Raw genomic sequence first — 20900 nt, forward strand, 5'->3', positions numbered from 1 at the left:
CACTCTTGCTTGTACTCTAGTTAGCAGAACTACAGGTTAATGGGAGCTGATTCAAAGTCAGTTTTCCGTTTCTCTAAGAAAGTTTTTGAGGAATGAAGGAATTTGTATCAAAGGAAGATGCTCTTCAAAGAGGAGAAATGATTATTTGCAAGAAAGCGACCACAGTTGAAGCAGTATATCCGTTCACATGTCAGGCAACATTAGAGGCCCGGCAGAAGTAGGACTTGCCCTAACAAGTGGATTTGCTGTAAGAGTCCATGGGTGTTTGCATAGTCATTTTAGCAAATAATGAATAATAGGTATATAGGCCAGTCTTCCTGTTTAGGACCTTCCTTTGTGGGACCTTCAGCTCGTCTTGGAAGGTTGAATCCTGTTCAGCTTTTTGTTCATGCAGAAGAGTCCCACATTTCCATTGAATATTGAGACTCTTTTGTCTTTGTTTAGAAAAAGGAAAACTGAAAATATTGTGGAAAAAGAGAGTGATCTTTGACCTGGTTTTTAGTTGTGCGTGTTTTACATGTGATTCTCTTTGAGTGCTGCTCTCATTTCTGGTTGTTACCTTTTGCAGTGTACAGTGTTGTTAATTTTAAGATTTACTTACTTTGAAAGAGTTAGAAGGAGGGAGAGAGGAAAATGGAGAGAGAGAGAGGGTTGGAGGAGAGAGAGCTCTTCCATCTGCTGATTCATGCCCCACATGGCTGCAATATCCAGGTCTGTGCCACTTGAAGCCAGGAGCTTCTTCTGGGTCTCCCCACAGGTGGCAGATGCAAAAACACTTGGATCGTCTTCTGCTACCTTTCCCAGGCTTTTAGCAGAGGCTGGATTGGAAGTGGAACAGCCGGGACAAGAATTGTCATCCATATGGGATGCCAGTGTGGCAGGTAGCACCCTCACACACTATGCCATAGCAGCTTCAACTGTGTGCCTGTCTTGCTGTGAATAGGAAGAACAGCATTTGAGAAACCATTCAGGGCCTAGGTCTTGGCCGTCTTGTAGCATGTGACCAGTGGGACATGTGGGGACCCAGTAGAGGCTTGTTAGTTTGTTAATTATAGTTGTCCAGGTGATAGACCTGTAGATGCGCCCTATTATGGTTTCCGGAAAGTAAACGAAAGAATTCTGCCTGACTCTGTTAACTAGAGTGTGACTGGGGTAATGGAGGCGAATTGACTGTTGCAGACTATGGGTAGATTAGTTCAAAATCAAGAAGTGATCCTCGGACTTAGAAACAGGAAGGTAATTAACTGGTATGAATATTTGCTGTGGAACAGAAAGGGTAAAAAGCAGTTCAAGAAAAGCTAGGAGAGTTGCTTGCCTGTAGTATAAGCAGGTATTGGAGGAACATAGTGGGAAATTGTAGGTTTCTGTTGGAGGAGGGAGATTTTTGCCCCACCAGGAAATGGTAACACGTAGATGCTGGGAAAGTGGAAGGGAAGGTGCTGGTCTCTCACAAGAGGGAGCAAGGGTGGCTACTGAGCACTGTGCAGCATCCAGGCAGGCCCGCAACAGAATCTTCTAGCCCAAATGTCAGTCGTGCTGAGGCTAGGAAACTCTGAAGTCCCAGTGGAAAGGAGAACTGTGGAAAGGCAGATGCAGGAAGAAAGTGAAATAAAAAGAGATTCAGTTGCTTTTAGATGGAAAATGTGGTCTAGTAGAGACAGAAATTTGTAGTCAATGAGAGAATGGGCTGATTTTCATTCTAGGAAACTATAAGCTAATACCTTTGATAGTTTATTTAGCTTATATTAGACTCAAAATGGATAATTACTGATTCCTTCAACAGGTTTTTTAAACACCTTAGCCATTTGGACTTTAATATGTTATGGGACTATTGTTTTGAATAATTGTTGATTTAAATTCACTTTTTAAAGGAAATGCTGTTGACTTATTTTAATTTCCCATTATTTTTCTTTGCTTTTTCCCAGGAGTCAAAGTGAATGATGTGGTGCCATGGGTGTTGGATATGATCTTAAATAAACATATCGTCAGCCCCAACCCACATGTGAGGCAAGCAGCTTGCATCTGGCTCCTTTCTCTTGTGAGGAAGCTGAGTTCCCATAAAGAAGTGAAGGTAAGCCAGGCTGTCTGTGGATAACTGTTGGAAATTGTAATGTTTATAAACAAACAGTTGTGTGTGAAGGGAGACTGTGAACCATGCAGAGAGTGTGAAATGGGCTGCGAATTTTGAGATGAAGGCTGATGCACTGGTATGTGTTGTCGAGAAGATGAGTTTGCACATGAAAGTCCTAAGTGAAGAAGATGGAGTGACTCAGATTAAGGCAAGCTCAGATTACCTGTTTTATACTGCTTGAGGGTGGTCCAGCTTGGAGTAGTTTGGGCACCTGTGAAAGTGGACACACAATGGTGTCTGACTGGTTTGGGTCAGAAGGTTTGTGTACTTGGAGCATGAGTCATCCTCTCCCAAAGGGAAAGAGCTTCAGCGTTCCAATGTCTTGGTTTTTTTCTTCCTCTTTCAGTCTCATCTTAAAGAAATTCAGAGTGCATTTGTTTCGGTTCTCTCAGAAAATGATGGTAAGTTGTTGGTAAATATCTGATTTCTGAACTTGTGTTTTAAATTTTGGCAAGTCTGGATTATTCAAAATAACACTTTTGAATCTTGTGGATAAGACAAAATTACCTATAATTACTAAGAATGAGTATTCTGTTACGGGCTTAAAAACAACTTTTTTGGTTAGAGGAGGAAATGTGAACTATTCTTTGTAAATTAACACATGTTCATTCATTAGTTTTGCATTTAAAAAATGGAATGGAGCTGCTCTTTTTAACACTAGCACCTCTTCTAAAGTAAGAGGTTTTTTGTTTATTTGTTTTGGCCAAACTTTTCCTAAGGTTAAACGCTAGGAGGAAATATGTATTATCCATTTTCCTAAAAATTTATTTTTTCTTTGAAAGCACAGAGAGAGGGCTGGGAGAGAGATGGTGAGAAGCTTCCATCCACTGATTCACTCTCCAAATGACTGTAACAGGCAGGGCTAGGTCAGGCCAAAGGTAGGAGCCAGGAGTGTCTTCTGAGTCTCCATTGGGAACAGGAGCCCAAATACTTACTTCCTTTCCAAGTGAATTAGTAGGATGCTGGATCAGAAGTGGAGTAGTTGGGACTTCTAGGAGCATCCCATGTGGGATGCTGGAGCTTCAGACAGTGGCTTAACTTCCTCTACCACATCATTGGTCCCATTAGTCATTAAAATACTAGTCTTGTGGTGTAGGCATTTGGCCCAGTGGTTAAGATGTGCTTGGAATACCCACTACCCTTTTGAGTTCCTGGGCTCCAGGGCCCTGGCTCTGCTTTGGTTTCCTGCGTCTGGCTGATGTGGGTAGTGGGAGGCAGAGGTGATGGCACAAGAACTTGAGTTCCTGCCACCCACATAGGAGACCTAACAGCTCCAGGCCTCTGTCTTTGTCCTGGTCCAGCTGTAAGTGTTGTAAGCATTTGAAGAGTGAGCCTGTGTTTGGAAGATCTGTCTTTGTCTCTTTTTCTTTCAGAATAAATAAAAATTAGTAGCTTTGTTTTATAACTTAATGTAATTATATGGTGCTATGTTGGTTTTTCAGTTTGAGAAAAATTGAATGTGGATACATTGAGCAAAGTGTATGTGTAACGACATTGTAGTGCTATATGAGTTCAGGAAATTGACCCATTATATATGTAATTCTCATTTAATAAAGAGACTCATATCTACTATCTCCACCACTAAGATGATTTAGTATGTTTTGAGCAAAATAGATTGATCCTGATTTTATATCTTAGATGTAATTTTGGATTAAAATTAACACAGTTTTTGAACAAGTTTGATTTGATAGCTAGTAGATAATTTTTTCCAAAAGTGACATAATTTTGTCTAACTCTTTTATAGAACTTAGCCAAGATGTTGCTTCAAAAGGCCTGGGATTGGTTTATGAGTTAGGAAATGAACAAGATCAGCAGGAATTGGTGTCTACCCTTGTAGAGACACTTATGACTGGCAAAAGGTATGATCTTGAAAATTCCAAATTTGAGCACATATGGCAAATACATTTACATGCTAAGAATATGTTATAGAAGAGTAGATTCAACTTTCAGTTTTTTATTTATTAACTGGCTTCTGAATTGCAAATACCTTGACTCTCATGCTGTGGATAGCAGCTTAATTGTTCTTGAGTATACTCGTTGCTTCAAAAAACATGCCAATAGGTCAAGCTTTAAAAATAAATGTGGCCTCAGGACAATTAAAGTGTTGGATTAAGAAAAAACATAATTACCTGTGGCTAAACGAAAATTAAGATGTGAAATAGCCACTCTGTATATCATTCGTAATCTAATCTGTGAAGTGTAAGGAATTATTTTGTAATTGGTTGCTGCATTATGTTGCCGCCTTTGGAAAAGGGTTGCTTTGGTGGCCCCATTTGATTTGGTTTAACTTGGTATCAGATGTCTTTCATTCATCCCTATTAATTTGTTCTAGACTCCAATTTGTAAAAATCCTTGCCTCAAGAAAAGGAATAATAAATTGGCTTATATATTGCATACAGTAAACACTGGATGAGGAGTTTATGAGTTTACAGATGAAATGTATCTATTAGGTGAGAGTGACATGAAAGGCCTGGGACTGAATTACGTTCTTGTTTTGGTTTAGAGCTAAACATGAAGTTTCTGGAGAGACTGTAGTATTTCAAGGGGGGTCCCTTGGAAAAACACCAGATGGGTAAGTGTGTCAAAACCATTATTTATACTGATTATCTTTCAATATAATTTTTTAGTTTGGTCATTAGAGCAAAGATGAAGTTGATTTTCCACCATATTAGAAAATATCATGTGATGGTGGAAGAAGAAAACTTGTATGGAAAATACCTTGTGGTTTAGATTAGGGGTCCTAGGAAATAGACTGTGATAGTGGAGATGCGTTTGTTCAGAGTTAATCAGGGAATGCCTGCGCATCACCCTGGGATAGAAAGGGAAACATGATAAGGCTAGTAGCTGAAGAAGGGACTGAACTTCTGTCATCATTTCCTTGGATACTCACCTCCCTGATCCTTGGCTCCAATAGGATTGCCCATCAAAGCTGTTCAGAGCTATCCTGCTTTGAGGCATGGAATCTGGGACTTACTGTCCTATTCACGAAACCTTCAAACTCCCCTCCCCCCAGTGACTAGTGCTGGTGCTGGGCTGCTTCATGGCAGGCCATGACCTTGGGCGACCTTGAACTCTGAGGCAGCTGTGGGAGACTGGGTTGCCACTTCGCAGCTCCCAGGCAGCTGAGTCCTCAGGGGACACATGACCACTCAGTCCATTGCTTCTCGTTTTTGGGTGCATATAGCTCACAATTTCAAAGTCCCTCTGTTCAACATTTCAAGTATCTTTATTGAGCTTTACTACTTTTTCTTTGTTGCCTTGTGTTGTATCATTGCTCTTCCTCCAAGAATCCTGGGATGCAGCTGAGCAGCTGCCCACCCTCCTGGGAGTCAGGCAGGGTTGTTGATGCATTTTTCCTGTTCTGTCCTTGATGTTTTCTCAGTCACTGTTTTCACATTGAAAGTTGTTTTCATTCTGTATTTACTCTTCTTGCCGACTCCTTTTGAATTCTTGAAACCATCATTTTAATAAAATGGTAAGATATTTGAGAAAGCATTATTTGGCCATAGGAAATTCAACAGAATGAAAGTGTTTAATGCAAGGATTAGAATGATCCAACTTGGAAAAGACTCAGGAGAGACAAATGGTGTCTTAAGATGACACAGAAGATTAGGAGAAAGATTTGTGCACACTATAAGGAAGAATGATTGAGTTCTTCCCTGGGTGATGAGGGCACCAGCTCCCTGGCATTGCAGGTGCATACGCAGCAGCAGTGTAGAGGGGCTTAGGAATGTTGGTCATTGAATTGGCTGACCTTTTGTAAAAACTTTGTCTCCATTGTGATAACTCAATACTAGAAATTGAGTGACAATGTAATTTTCAAATATCTGAGTAGTTTAAAAATGATCCTGTTAATTGCATATTTCTTTTTGTTTCCAAGCCAGGGCCTTTCTACTTACAAGGAGCTTTGTTCTCTTGCAAGTGATCTAAGTCAGCCAGATCTTGTGTATAAATTTATGAATTTGGCCAACCATCATGCAATGTGGAACTCTAGGAAGGTAAGTTGCTCTCACTGGAAGCATTATATTTTTGACTTTTCTGCCAAATCAAATATGCCACGTGGGCAGGAAGTAGCAGTTGGTATGCAACATGCTTTGTGAATCTGTGGTTCAGCACAGAATGAAGCCACCCCCCCGGGAAAGCTGCGATAGCAATAAGTCAGGCTCCACTTAGGGCCATGTTTGGGAGGGAGAGTTGAAGCATTGTACATTTCATTCTCACTGCTGCAGATGTGCTGAGCAGTTAATTCCATCTTCTTCTTTCCAGGGTGCTGCTTTTGGTTTTAATGTAATTGCTACCAGAGCTGGAGAACAGCTGGCTCCTTTTCTGCCACAGTTAGTCCCTCGTCTTTATCGCTATCAGTTTGATCCCAATCTTGGCATTCGGCAGGCTATGACAAGTATTTGGAATGCATTGGTCACTGACAAGTCCACGGCAAGTATCTCTTTGTTAGGAAATATGGAATAGCTTGTCTAAGATGGCACATAAAGATTTAAACCCAATTGTTATTTTTCTCTTGACTTTGAATACTTATTTAAACAAATAAGTATCCTTTGATCCTTTACTTTTTTTCTTTCAAGATATCAGACATTCTCAAAGCAATGTTTATTGAAATCTCAGGAATGAAGGCAGTGTAAATGTATACTGGGTGGATGGTTAAGGGAGTGTTTACACAGACGAAAACTGCATTGGTAGGTGCTTAAGGAGCATAGGAAATGATCCACCTAAGGAGTGCACTTAGTTGGAGAGACAGTGCGTAGTTTTTTCTCTTGGTTTTCAGTCATCTGGCTGGCCATCATATTCTGCCCTACTGTTACCCATCTCTAGGCTTTCATTTTGCCTTATCAGTGTCCTCAGCAGCAGTCCTACGGCTGGTTGGTGCTGTCAGTACTGTGATAGTTCCCAGCCCTGTCTTCAGCCTCGGCTGTCGCTTGTGCTGCAGGCTTTATCTAACTTTCAGTTTGCCATCTTTACTTGTATGCTCTTTCAAAATAGCATGAACCTCCATGTCCATAAGAGGATCAACTGAAACAGGCTTCTTTCTGTTTTCACTGTTCCCTTTTTTATTCAAATCAACAAATTTGGTGTCATTCTTGGTTTTTGTTTGGCCATCGCTGACCTGTTTAAATCCAGTAGCAGAGTCTGTGCTTTCCAGAACACTCCTTGAATTTACTTTCTTCTTTCTCTCAATGCTTCCTGAAGAACAGATCACTGCCATTCTTCTCTTCTCGTTGTCTCCCTTCCTGTAATTGTCTGCTTCTCTCGGGTTTGGTGGAGCAGCACAATTACTTAAGGTCCATATGATATGCCCTAAGAGAGTGCTGTGGGAACACAGGGGAGAGTCTCCCCAGTAAGGTGAAGTCTAATCTGATTCTAAGAGACGAATGGGAGTTAGCCTGACAGGGAGAACGTGGAAAGGTGATGTAGGTAGAGGTGTCGTGTGTGCCAGTGTCGGGGACTGAGACAGACTTTTTGGAACTGGTTGAGCCTTAGTACATCCTTTATGTAGTCCTGGGTGATTGGGCTTTATTTACATGCCCTAAGGAAAATGAGACAATCAAGTCTACATTAGAATGATTACTCTTTCAGCTAATAGAAATAAACCAAGTGGGAAGAGCTTTATGGACCACAATGTCTAGAAAAATACTTAATGCTGTTACATACTGTGTGGTTGAAAGGTGAATAATTTGATTGTTCTTGGATTTAAATGTTTTCTATTTTGTTTTATCAGGTAGATAAATATTTGAAGGAAATTCTTCAAGATTTAGTTAAGAACCTTACCAGCAATATGTGGCGAGTTCGAGAATCCAGGTACCTTTTTAGAAATACAAGACCAGTCAAATACATAGTTTTGTTTTTATGTTTACTTTCAAACTTACAAGTTTAATATTTAGAGTGAAGTGGAATGTATTAAACCTATTGTAAAACATCTTTCTAGCTAGATTAGATAGTTACGTTTCTGTGGTCAGTGATTTTCCTCAGTTGTCTTAGTTCATATAAAAATACTTGAACAATTGATGGGAAGTGAGAAAAGTTAAGTTTATTTGGTGCAAAAAAATCTGAAATCCATGTAGATAATCTTCAGAGACTTGATGGTAAATGTGTATCGTGGGAAAAGCCAGTGCTGATGTCATGGCTCAGGACATTAGAGCTGCTGCCTGTGCTAACAGCACTCCAGGAGATTGCCAGCCGAAGACCAGCTGCCTACTTGTCTCTTTATTTTTTTAATCAATTACATTGCATTATGTGACACGGTGTTATAGGCTCTGGGATTCCCCCCAGCCCCTCCCCACACCCTTCCCCCATGGTGGATTCTTCCACCCTGTTGCAGTATTACAGTTCAAATTCAGTCAAGATTCTTTATTGCAAACATATACCAAGCATAGATTATTGTCCAGATAAATTCAACAGTTTCTTGGGGAGACCATCTCTGGTCTGAAGGCAGAGCTGGCAGAATATCATCCTGATCAATTAAAAGCCCCAACATAATATCAACAACCATTTACAACATTATGGAATTAACTGACATGGTATTGAGTAATCGATATGTTAAAAAATGCAAGTTCTTAACCACATTCTATGACTACTTTATTGACATTTTGATTTTAGTTTATACACAGAACCGGCTGCTATACACCTTAAAATGGCTATAGGGTACTGTTCAGCTGTCTCGTGTCTATTTTCATTTTAGTATTTAGCAGTTTATAGTGTTGAAGCATAATTTTGCTGAACTTACAGATTTTAAGATAGTCTAAACTGGCTTATAACTCTAATAAGGCATATGTCGCTTCTTAAAGTCTCTGCAAAGGGGTCTAGGAAAGCAAAGGAGGATGGCCTGAAGGCCTGATCCCCTGCCATTGTGTGGGAAACGTGATGTGACCTGGCCTGAACTGGCCCAGGCTGTTGTCACTGTTTGAGGAGTGAGCCAGTGGATGGGAGATTTCTCTTTCTCTGTCTCCTCTCCTTTTATAACCTTGTCTTTAAAATAAGTACATAATATATATATTTTTTCTTTTTAAACATTTATTTTTATTGGAAAGGCAGGTTTACAAAGAGGAGAGACAGAGTGAAAGATCTTCCTCTCGCTTAATCACTCCCCAAGTGGGCAAAATGGCTAGAGCTGATCCTGAGCTGATCCAAAGCCAGGAACCAGGAGCATCTTCCGAATCTGTCACATGGGTGCAGGGTCCCAAGGCTTTGGGCTGTCCTGGACTGCTTTCCCAGGCCACAAGCAGGGAGCTAGATGGGAAGTAGAGCAGCTGGGATATGAACTGGAAGCTGTATGAGATCCCAGTACATGCAAGGCGAGGATTTAGCCGCTGAACTGTCGCACCATGCCCAATAAACAATCTTAATAGCAACAGTAGCAAAACTATGTCTTGCCTCTCTCTGGTTCGACAGACATTTGGGGAGGGATCCTATGAATTGGAGATAATTATCTCTGCCTTTCAAGTGAAATGAAAATAATTTTAAAAGTTTGAAAAAATGAAATTTTTTTGCTTCAGAATTTATCTGGTGATTTAATTTTGCATGAATGTTTTGAAATATCTTTGTGTAGATACAAGATTAAAGAAGTTGAAGGCTATTCGTTAAATTGGTAGAGAGAAGCATAGATTTCAATACTGTGATGGTTTTATATTATACCTTTTATTATGTATATAAGTTATGTTTAAATTATATATATTTATAAATAATTCATTCAGTGCCTACTATGTGCTAGGCAGTGTTCTATGCTCTGGAGACTCATGGTGAGCAAAAAAAATGGTGTGTTAATGGGATTATGATATAGTTCATGGGAATAAGCGGCCGAGTTCGCTAAGTGCCGTGTACACTGACACCCCCCAGTGTAGGTGTCTGAGACACTGCCGTGAGAGGACAGTCCTGGCTGTCCTTGGGGGAGGAATTAGGACCAGAACCACGGACAGACTATATTCTTTTTTATTATGAATGTTTTATAGTAAGGTACTGCGTGTTTGCTGAACACATATTTGAAACAATTTATTTTCAGCTGTTTAGCTTTGAATGATTTACTGAGAGGAAGACCCTTAGATGACATCATTGATAACCTTCCAGAAATTTGGGAAACACTTTTTCGAGTGCAAGATGATATCAAGGTACTATGAAAATACATCTGTATTACTTTTTAGGGTAGGCTAACCTGGAACTGTTAAAATCTATATTTGAAAGTTCCATATTGAGATAATTTTAAGAGGTTGCAGTTTCCCTCCAGAATTTCAACTTGATACTCTGAAATCACAGTTCAGTTGAACTGAGAGAAAAAGCAGGTCCAATTTGGCTTTTTTGCTAGAAATCTCGTGATGTAGCTGGTTTAAGGGCAGATGGCAGCTTTGAGCTAACTTGTAATAACCCACGTGCATTAGTTTCATTATTAACATGGCCAATTCCTCTGAAATTTGTCTGGACAGCTCAGATTTTTGGCTTTTTTTTTTTTATCATCTCACTGTTACAACAAGGAACTTCAGTTTTTCCTGGGTTTTTATTTTATTTTTGCTGTATTCTTGAGAGATTAAGTCTTTCAGAATCCTCATAGTTTTTAAAATATAAAATTACTAAGCTCTTAGGTTTAGAAGTCAAATAATTTCTAAGGAAAAAATTAAAAATGAATATTTCATTATAATATGTTACATGATGGGCAGAAAGTCTAAGAAATGTGGTTTTCTTTTTTATAGTTTAAAAGTTTTTTTTACTAACTTGTGTAGGATCTGAGGTGGTTAACTGCACTGTGGAATAAATTGTAATGAACTCTAACTTGTGTGATACCAAACTTTTCTCTCTTTCAGGAGTCTGTTCGAAAAGCAGCAGAATTAGCTCTGAAAACGCTGAGCAAGGTGAGAGTTCCCGTTTTGCGTTGGGATGGGGTGAGCTAGGGTCCTATATGACCGTGATGGTGTGTTGTTGTTGTTTTTTAATGAGGTCATGTTAATTGCTGTGTAATTGTATCTGTGTTGTAGTCATTGCTGTTAGAGTACCTGGAAAGGCAGGTGTTATTCCGAAAAGAATACCTCTTAGTCTGTACTTGGCAGCTTCTGTGGGCTTCTAATTAACATGTAGCCTTACCATTCGACCTAAAGAGCACATTGCACATTAGATCCAACATCTCTTTTCTCTTACTTGTCTGTATTTATGACAAATCTACCTTTTGTATTTCAAGGCTAACAGATGTTTTGAGCTCAGTTTTGTGATACTGTTTATCAAAGGTTTTTCATGGCACTTGCCATAGGTTGCCTTAGGTTGCGTTCTTAGTAAGTAACAAAGCGAAGTTTTAGAACCAGGTGCCTCTTGTCTCGCATTGATGTGCTTGACCACTGTATGATGCTGCCACTCCAAACAATTGATGTTGAGGTTGCCATTGATACTTCCAGCCAACTGTATTTTCTTTCATCCTTTCATTTACATCTTTTTATTTTATCAACTGCTTTGTTCCATTTACAAATTTAAAAATCAAAGCTTAGAGGGTGAAGCATGCCAGTACCTTTTCTGCTTAGTTACTCACAGACTGAGTTTCAGTACCAGATCTCATTCCTCTGTCTACCTCCTTGGCAGTCTGGAAATAGACTCATTTATTTGTCTTCTGTGGAGATATGAAGAAAATTCTTTGTCAGATGAATGCTGTTTTGGTCGATAGCTCATCCTCACTTGGGTCTGTGTTATTTGCATGTTAGGTTTGTATAAAAATGTGTGACCCTACCAAGGGAGCAGCTGGCCAGAGAACCATTGCTGTCCTTCTGCCTTGCCTCCTGGACAAAGGAATGATGAGTCCTGTGACGGAAGTGCGAGCCCTCAGGTGCGTGCAGTGCAAGCAGTGTGTTGAATTTGCTTTATTCTTTCCCAACAGTAGAAATATTCCCTTTGGATGTTAGACTCTTGAAAATAGAAAGAAATAAGTTAAGGTGACCCAAGCATTTTGAAAGGCTGTAAATTGAAGTAACATTCTAATGGAGCCTTGCTTTCAGCTGGCGTTTTTAGTTGTGTTATTTGTGCTCTTCAGTTTCATCCCAGGAAGCACCGCTTCCTTTAACATCACAGATCCCCAGCGACTTACTTGTTCCCTACAGCACTTACCATACAGTACTGCTTTTGTGCTGCCTTAGTAATCTGTTCATCTGTTTAGTGGTTCTCAGAGGTTCCCAAGTCCATGAACAAAGAAAATCAGTATCGGGGTCCCTCGTCCCGCGAGCAAGACCCCGATACAGTAAAGATTCTTTAAAAAGTTTATTGGATAAGACTTCAAGCGTTGTGGCAAAGTGAAAGCAGTTACAGCACTTGTAACATTTATTACAGTAAAGCAGAAGCAGCCTAGTGCTAGCTAGCAATAGCCTTGAAGTGATAGCGATAGCTCTAGCTCTAGCTCTAGCCTTGAAGCACGCCTGGGAGAATCTCCTCCTTAACTATTTTTCACCCAGACCTTTTTACATTACACAAACCAATCCATACACAGTTCCTCACATCATGTGGTAAGCACACCAATCATGACTTAGGTCATGTAGCTTCCCTGCGTGCTTGGCCCAATCCTCAGTAACTTCCCAAAACCTGTTTATCACCTTTGTGCCACGAAGCAGTGGTCAACAAGCACCATGTTTGAGGCGCAGCTCCGCTCTCCACAAATCAGTGAAAGCATCACAGTACTCTAAGTCAACCCAAACTACCCCTTGATTGTGCTCACCAGTATAAAAAGGCATCATGCTAATTATTCTGATTTTTATCAGCACACATTCCACACATATATATGTGCATGCTGAATTTCGTGTGTGTGTGTGTGTGCACTGATTGTGTGAAAGTGCACCTGATAAATATGTACAATTACTAACTTTTTGTTTTTTAAGAAGTCTGGTAAATTGGGGTGGTTTTTGGTGCAGCAGCAAGAAGCCACATGGATGGTGCCTGTTTTCCATATAGAGTGTCGAGTTGAAGTCCTGGCTCCACCTCTAATCCTGATGTTTCCTGCTGTCGTGCACCCAGTCAGGCAGCAATGGTGGCTGAAATTCTTGGGTTCCTGCCACCCATGTGGGAGACCTAGGTTGAGTTTTGGATCCTGGCTTGGTTCTGGTGCAGATCTGTTATTGCTGGCATTTGGAGAGTACATCAATAGACGAAAAAAATCTCTGTCCCTGTCTCTGTGCCTCTCAAGTAAAATGAAAATAGAAATTTCTATAAGGCAATGTTCATTGATGAACTAGGATACATGTTATAACCTGAACTTGATTTAGTCTACAAACCTGCAGAGCAGACAGAAGAACAGGTTAAAGGATGAAATTGGAATGCCGTTTATGACAAGCAAACATAAGAGCAAACATAAGAGCAGGGATGGGACTGTTTGAAGATTCCAGGAAAACAGTGAATTGCTGTTTGTCGATAGACTCTGCCTCCTGACTGAAAAAACTTCTGAAAAAGAATCAAAAGAAATTTGGATATTGAATAATATAAAATCAATATTTTCAACTATGAAGTTGGCAGTATGATAAGGACAATTCTTTGTTGGAGATACATCAGATAAGCTTCCAAATACACAGTTGCAAGGGAAAAATATGCCTGGATGAATGGAAGAGATGTAAATGAAACAGATTTGGCCAGCTCTTGCTAATTGTTGAACTGAGAATATATGGAATTTCATTTGGGTTTTTCTCTTATTTTGAATGTGAAAATTTCTGCAATTGGTTCAAATAGGAATGTACCATGGCTAGGCTCTGTAACTAACTGTGCCTGTCCAAGTGCAGCAAGCTACTAACACGCTCATGAGTAGATTTGCAGGGCTTGTTGTCTTGTTTAAAGGACTCATGGGTTGTGTTTTATGTGTCTTTAGCATTAACACTCTTGTGAAGATCAGCAAAAGCGCAGGAGCCATGTTAAAACCTCATGCACCAAAACTCATCCCCGCTCTGCTCGAGTCCTTAAGTGTGTTGGAGCCACAGGTTCTTAATTACTTGAGTCTTCGGGCTACAGACCAAGAAAAGGTGAGTTGAAGACATGAGGATGTTGGCCAAGTATTGGGAGAGGAGCATTCATGTGGATAATCTTCCCAGGGTCCATGGATTTGTGACTTGAATCACACTTTCCCACTCCCGCACCTCCACTCCGGAGGCCACCTGTGGAGGAGGACCCTGGCTCAGATGAAAACAGATCCCCCTAGCCAAAAACCATGTTAATATGTAGCAACTTTGTTTTGTGTGATGTATTAAGGACTCGGTGTACACCTTCAGAATCCTGTGGACTGTCACCACCTCTCCCTGCCCTAAAAGTTGAGGGTTTGTACCCAAGCTTTGGCATAACTCAGAGCTGCTCTGCTTTTGAGAGAACACTCTTGTTTCTTAGTCTCTGATGCATAGTTTTTTAAAGGAGACATACTTATTGAGCAAAATGACCATGATGCAGAAGGATAGCTGGTGTACACTCGGAGCCTGGGTCTCAAAGGATGTTTGCTAACTGTTGAGAATTAGGAAATATAAATTCTGGCCTAGACTTTGAGCCCTGGACAAAGTCACTATGTTTGCCTTACTTTCTTCATTTCCTTATGTTGGTATTGTAAGTCTTCCAGCATAGTTATTTGACAGAAATGCATTATAGATGCAAAGTCTTGTAATAAAATCATAGAAATAAGTGCTTAAAAGATTTGTGTGGGATAATTTTTAGAAATCATAGTTAAAGCTATAGTTGGATCTTGCATTCAGTACCTGGAAAACCTGACTCAAACAGGCTGGGTCACTTGCTCAGAGTCAGACTAGGTTAATTTCCAACTATTGCCTGGGTTTCTCACCCTCGGTATGCTAGACTGTTGAGTGTAGGTCACAAGAAACTAGAAGTACTTATTTTGGACTTCGTTTCACCTACAGATTATTTTTTAGAAGTACTTTATTACGGAGGTGAAGTCTTTTATATAAGGGTGCTTGTAGCTTGATCCTAATTAACTGAATTTCCTAAGTGATGGAATTTGTGTGTTTCAGGCTGCAATGGATAGTGCCCGACTCAGTGCTGCCAAATCCTCTCCCATGATGGAGACAATCAACATGGTGAGTGTCTAAGGAAAAAGCTCGTTGTTTTGCTTACTTTAGACTGTAATTCTTCCATGCTTGCATTGTGTTGAATGGATAGAGATTTAAGGGAGTATCATTTAGCTCTTGTGACTGCAGTTCCAGCTGAAGGTTAAGCCTTTTTCCTGTTTTGTGCTTCTAAATGAAGTAAACAATTTCTCAAGTACTAGAATTGATTAGTCCAAATTTGTGTTGCAAGGGAAAACAATATTACAAGATATTGAAATCTCTACAGATTGTAACTACCCTCTCATATTTATTATTAACTAGACCAGAAAAATGTTTTTGTGTCCCTTGGATTATTGTAAGAATATAAAGAAATAAGGAGCAGTTAGTGAACATGGTTGAGTAAACACAGAGGTGTATTAATTAATAATAAACTATAGTGCACTGCGTTATCAAACTTACAAGAACAAATTTTAGGGATATGCTCTCCGGAGATTCACTTACTGGGGCATGATTTCATGGGATAGCTTCTTCCTTGTTTCCCCTCCCGCAGTCAGCTTAGTTCTTCTGTTCCAAATATGGACAGATAAAGAGGAAGGAGGTACAGAGAGATCTTTTATTCTTGGGTGTATTTTTTGTTTATTTCATTTTATATTTAAAATTTTTCAATTTTATTTGAAAGGCGCAATTGGGGAATGGGGAATAGTTTGATCTGTAGTCTACTGGTTCAGTCCCTAAATATCTGCAACTTCTAGGGCGAGGCAGGCTGAAGTCAGGAGCTAAGGCCTCAGGCTGGGCAACAGGTGCCCAGTCCCTGGAGCTCTCACCTCCTGCCTTCTGGGGTGCTCATTAGCAGAAAGCTGGGATTAGAAATAGAGCCAGGATTCGAGCCCTGGCACCCTGATGGGTGTAAGCATCCCAAGTGGCGTCTTCTCCACCATAACCACCACTTTTTTAAAAATAAAGATTTGTTTTTTATGGGAAAGTAGATTTTACGGAGAGAAGAGAGACAGAGGGAAAAATCTTCCATCTGTTGTTTCACTCCAGAAGTGGCTACAACAGCCAGAGCTGAACCCCAGTGCAAAGCCAGGAGCCAGGAGTTTCTTCTGTGTCTCCCGCACTGGTGCAGGGTCCCAAAGCTTTGGCTTGTCGCTGACTGCTTTCCCAGACCACAAACAGGGAGCTGGAAAGAAAGTGTAGCAGCTGGGATATGAACTGGAGCCTGTATGGAATCTCAGCATATGTAAGGTGAAGGCTTAGCCACCAAGCTATTATGCCAGGCCCTTTTTGTTAAGATTTTATTTATTTCTCTGAAGAACAGACGGAGTGCTAGATGTGAGGAAGAGGGAAAGGGAGGCTGTGTTAACAGGGAGCTAGCTGGATCAGAGGTAGAGCAGCCGTTACTTGAACCAGGGGTCAGAAATGGGCTGCTAGGATTCCGAAGGGTCAGCTTGGCTCACTGAGCCACAACACCCATGTCTCTGTTTTGCATTTGATGTTGAGCCATTCTGAATGATTTGTTTATAGTTGAACAGCAGTTTTAACCTTGAACTCAGAGCAAAATTAAGTCTGAAAGTTTTTTTTAATTTCATCTCCTGTCAAATGGGTACATATTTGATATAGGATGTTCTTAATAGAAGAGTGTACTGGTGACTTAATAATTTGCTAAGGTCTGCCTTTGTCTTTCTTTTTCCGAAGTGCCTGCAATATCTAGATGTGTCAGTGCTGGGAGAGCTGGTTCCTAGATTGTGTGAACTAATTAGAAGTGGTGTAGGTCTTGGAACTAAGGTAAGGAATTGTATTTTTCAAAAGAGAAAATGTGCATCTTCATGAGTTTTGACCACAAAAATATAATAGTTGTTAGGTTTGAAAGTTATAATTAGAAAAAATAAAACTTAGTGGTATTTATCAAGGATTTTGGTTCTGTACAAATGAAGCATGTAAGTGATTGAGGACCCAGCTTTTTGCTGTTTTGGAGGCGTTGTTTGGTCATTGTTTGTCCTCTGGTTGCCAGGAGCACTTCCTGGGTGTGTTGTCAGTTGACGGAGATGCTCGGCAGTCTCTGGGTTAATGGGTAGCTTAGGTCATAAAGGAATCATCCCTATTTTAGGATTTTAGCATTTATAAACCAGCAGAAGAATAAAAAGTAAATCTTGATTTTACCATGCAGAAATCACTTTACATTCTAGCGAGCTTCCCCTCTGTGTGTTTTCTGTGCATGTATCGTCTGCAGTGTTCTCTCTGGCAGGTGAATGAGACTCTCAGAAGGGTGTAACCACAGGCATTTTAGTTTAAAATGTATTTAGTTGAAAGGCCAAGTTACAGAGAGGAAGAAACAGAGAGAAATACATCTTCCATCTATTGATTTACTCCCCAGATGGGTGGAACTGGGCTGGTCTGAAGTCAGGATCCAGGAGCTTTTCCTGGGTCTTCCGTGTGGGCAGGGACCCAAGCACCTCGGCTCTTTGCTGCTGCTTTCGCAGTCCCACTAGCAGGAGTCTTGATCAGAAGTGGAGCAGTCCAGGCTCAAACTGGCACCCATATGGGATGCCACACTATAGAAAGTGGCTTTATCCGCTGTGCCACTGCCCTGACCCCAACTTCATGCATTTAATCCTTCAAAGAACACATGATTGTTTTTCAAGTTATCTTTGTGTTAAAGCAAAGTGTGGCGTGAATATCTGTGAAGCCTTTGGTCGCTGTTTTCTTTGCACAAAGATAGACTAGGTAACTGTGTACTTGACCTCTGAGAAGATCATATCAATTCTTATTTTCAGAGTCTGAAATAACACATCTTTCTGGTGGTTTAAAAAAAATCTTAAAAATTTTCTCTAAGATTTATGTATTTAGAAGAGTTACAGAGAAAGAGGGAGAGATAGAGGTATCTTTTATCTGCTGGTTCACTTCCCAAAAGACTACAGTCACTGGGGCTGGGCTAGGCTGAAGCTAGAAGTTTAGAACTTGGAGGAGTCTAGAACTCCATCCAGGACTCCCACCGGGTTGCAGAGACTTAAGCACTCGTAGGGTCTTTTACTACTTCTCCATTATCAGGGAACAGGATTGGAAGCAGAGTAGCGAAGACTTAAATGAACACCCATATAGGATGCTAACCATGCAGGTGGTAGTTTAACGTACTGTGCTACAATGTCCATTTCTGGTTTGAAATATGAGTTATCCTTTTTTTTTTTAAGATTTTGTTTTAAATTAATTTTTATTGGAAAGCCAGGCATGCGGAAAGGAGGAGACAGAGAAGAAGATTTTCTGCTTGTTGATTTACTCCCCAAACAGCCTCAACAGCCAGATCAGAGCCAATCCGAAGCCAGAAGCCTGTAGCCTCTTCCGGGTCACCCACGTGGGTGCAGGGTCCCAAAGCTTTGGGCTGTCCTTGACTGCTTTCTCAGCCACAAGCAGGGAACTGCGTGGGAAGTGAGGCCGCTAGGATCAGAACCAGAGCCCACGTGGGATCTCAGTGTGTGCAGGGCAAGGACTTTAGGTTATCATGCTGGGCCTGAGTTGTCCATTTCTTAGATTGAATATTAGAGGGACAGTTTGCTTCAGTGTATTTCATTTCTTTAAATTTTTGGTGTGTGAAACAGATGGTTTGGTAGAACATTGTGATGGTCACATTTAAATACTCACTTTTATAACCCTGTAGGGAGGCTGTGCCAGTGTCATTGTGTCATTAACTACTCAATGTCCCCAAGACCTAACACCTTATTCAGGTAGGTGAGTTTGTCCAGTGATGTTGAGTGACATTAAGTAAGGCCAAGTCTTGTGGGAGACTGTTTAAAGGAAAAATAATTGTCATTGGGAAATACCTGTGAAGCTGTATGCTCATTCCATGTCTTTGCAGGAGGTATAGAGTTTAGCAAGTTCTGTTTTATAAATGAGTGTTATTCCTTAGTGACATAAGGAGATAGTATATCTCCAGTTATGTAGATTGTTCAACATTGCAGTTAGCTGTATTCAGATAGAAGTTTTTAAAAATTGTTTGAGAGAAGTGACAGAAACAGCGTTGTCATGTGTTTATTCATACTGCAGGCCTAATCCTGGAGCCTGGAATTCAGGCATTCTCTTCCTGGGAGGCAGGAGCCCAATGCTTGCTTTATGGTTGCTGCCACTGAAACTCCGTGTTAGTTGGAGCCGGAGTTAGGAGCTGGAGTTGGGGACTGAATCCAGGCACTCAGGTGTGGGATGTAGGTGTTGCTAGGCTGAGTGACTGCTTCCTACAGTCAATTTTATGTGACACCTCTTTTTTTTTTCAGTTTAGATGGACTCCTATTATTAATGAACTTATCTGGCTCTCATTTTTGAACTTTTGGTGCAGAGTTTTAGATTAATTTTTAATATGTCAAATGCGAGGAGCCAAATGATAATAAGAAAATGCCATAACTAAGAAATACTAGGAATAAATCAGTTAGTAGTTACAGGCTTTTGTTTTGGTCTTTAAAACAATATAGAACATTTGATCAACCGAGTGTCAGAGATTTTCCTTTATTTCTGATAGGTAAACTTATGAGTGCTTTGCTTAGTAGCCTGACAGATCGAAACAGTGTAATTCAGAAGTCTTGTGCATTTGCCATGGGCCATTTGGTTCGGGTGAGTTGAATTTCTTATTTATTCTTAGTATAAAACTATCTTTTTTTTAAAGGGGAAATGCCACCGTGAACTAGTATTTGTGAACTGGATGTTTCTTGCTGATGGCAATGTTTCCAAAAAAAAAAAAATGTATTTATTTGGAAGACATAATGAAATCCACAAGTAGTAAGAAATCTTTACTTCATTGGTTTACTCCGTAGAGGCTTGTAAACATGCAGGTTTAGGTCAGTCTAAGCCAAGAGCTGGGAACCCAATTCAGATCTCATATCTAGGTGGCAGGCTTCCAAATATTTGAGCCAGTGTTTGCTTCCCACCAGGATGCACTTCGCTGGGAAGGTGGAATTGAATTTGGAATTGTAACCATGGCGTTTCAATATGAGATGCAAGTGTTCCCAACAGTGCCTTATCTGCTGTGCCACATCCGCCCCAACGTGCTTTGGTAATTATAAAGCAATGACTCGGAGTTTCTGTTTTCCTGTTCAGACCTCACGGGATAGCAGCACCGAGAAGCTCTTGCAGAAGCTCAATGCCTGGTACATGGAAAAAGAAGGTATCTCCCTTTTCCTCCATTACGTTTTCTTAAATATAGATGTTAACTGAAAAACCATACAGATTTGGTCATGCCTCTCTGATCATCTTAATTAGCTTGAGACATTTATAAATTAGTTTTACCTGTCTCCTTGCTTTGCTGTGATACCCTCTGAACGATAGTGTCATAAAAGTTTTGCTTCTTCTGCTCCTCCTCAGAACCCATATACAAGACTTCTTGTGCTCTGACCATTCATGCGATTGGGCGCTACAGCCCTGACGTGCTGAAGAACCATGCCAAAGAAGTTCTGCCTTTGGCGTTCCTCGGCATGCATGAAATCGCCGATGAGGAGAAGTCTGAAAAAGAAGAATGTGACTTATGGACTGAAGTGTGGCAGGAAAATGTGCCAGGTGAGTGAGCAGTGAGTGACGTCACAGCTTCTTCCTGGGAGCCAGGGCTGGAGTGTTCGACATTCTTGATTCATAAACTCCTCCTAACAACGTTCGGAAATTAGAGTTCTCTAGATTGGCCCCCAGAACCCTCTCATTTCCTCAGTACTATCCACAAGAGAGATTAACAGTGCAACCTAAACTCCGTAGAACTTTACCTATTGTTGGGATTGAAGTTGTGATTTTTTGTTGTTGTCTTG

The 20900-nt window shown here is 40.5% G+C and overlaps 1 protein-coding gene across 5 annotated transcripts in view; it reads left to right on the plus strand.

Annotated features, from left to right (window-relative positions):
* The window catches only part of ECPAS (Ecm29 proteasome adaptor and scaffold), a 102087-nt gene that overhangs the window by 72812 nt on the left and 8375 nt on the right, over positions 1-20900 (plus strand). For all 5 annotated transcript variants that reach the window (XM_040963503.1, XM_040963505.1, XM_040963502.1 and 2 more), the window contains 17 exons: positions 1926-2071; positions 2478-2532; positions 3876-3990; positions 4635-4703; positions 6012-6129; positions 6398-6565; positions 7863-7942; positions 10140-10245; positions 10933-10980; positions 11815-11936; positions 13953-14103; positions 15091-15156; positions 16822-16911; positions 18779-18845; positions 19631-19722; positions 20206-20272; positions 20470-20661. In XM_040963503.1, coding sequence (XP_040819437.1) covers positions 1926-2071; positions 2478-2532; positions 3876-3990; positions 4635-4703; positions 6012-6129; positions 6398-6565; positions 7863-7942; positions 10140-10245; positions 10933-10980; positions 11815-11936; positions 13953-14103; positions 15091-15156; positions 16822-16911; positions 18779-18845; positions 19631-19722; positions 20206-20272; positions 20470-20661 — 1752 coding nt within the window. The remainder of the gene's footprint in view (positions 1-1925; positions 2072-2477; positions 2533-3875; positions 3991-4634; positions 4704-6011; positions 6130-6397; positions 6566-7862; positions 7943-10139; positions 10246-10932; positions 10981-11814; positions 11937-13952; positions 14104-15090; positions 15157-16821; positions 16912-18778; positions 18846-19630; positions 19723-20205; positions 20273-20469; positions 20662-20900) is intronic.

This window comes from Ochotona curzoniae, unplaced genomic scaffold (genome assembly GCF_017591425.1).
Source record: "Ochotona curzoniae isolate NIBS_2020 unplaced genomic scaffold, NIBS_Ocur_1.0 scaffold_3208, whole genome shotgun sequence".
In the NCBI taxonomy this organism is placed as follows: Eukaryota; Metazoa; Chordata; class Mammalia; order Lagomorpha; family Ochotonidae; genus Ochotona; species Ochotona curzoniae.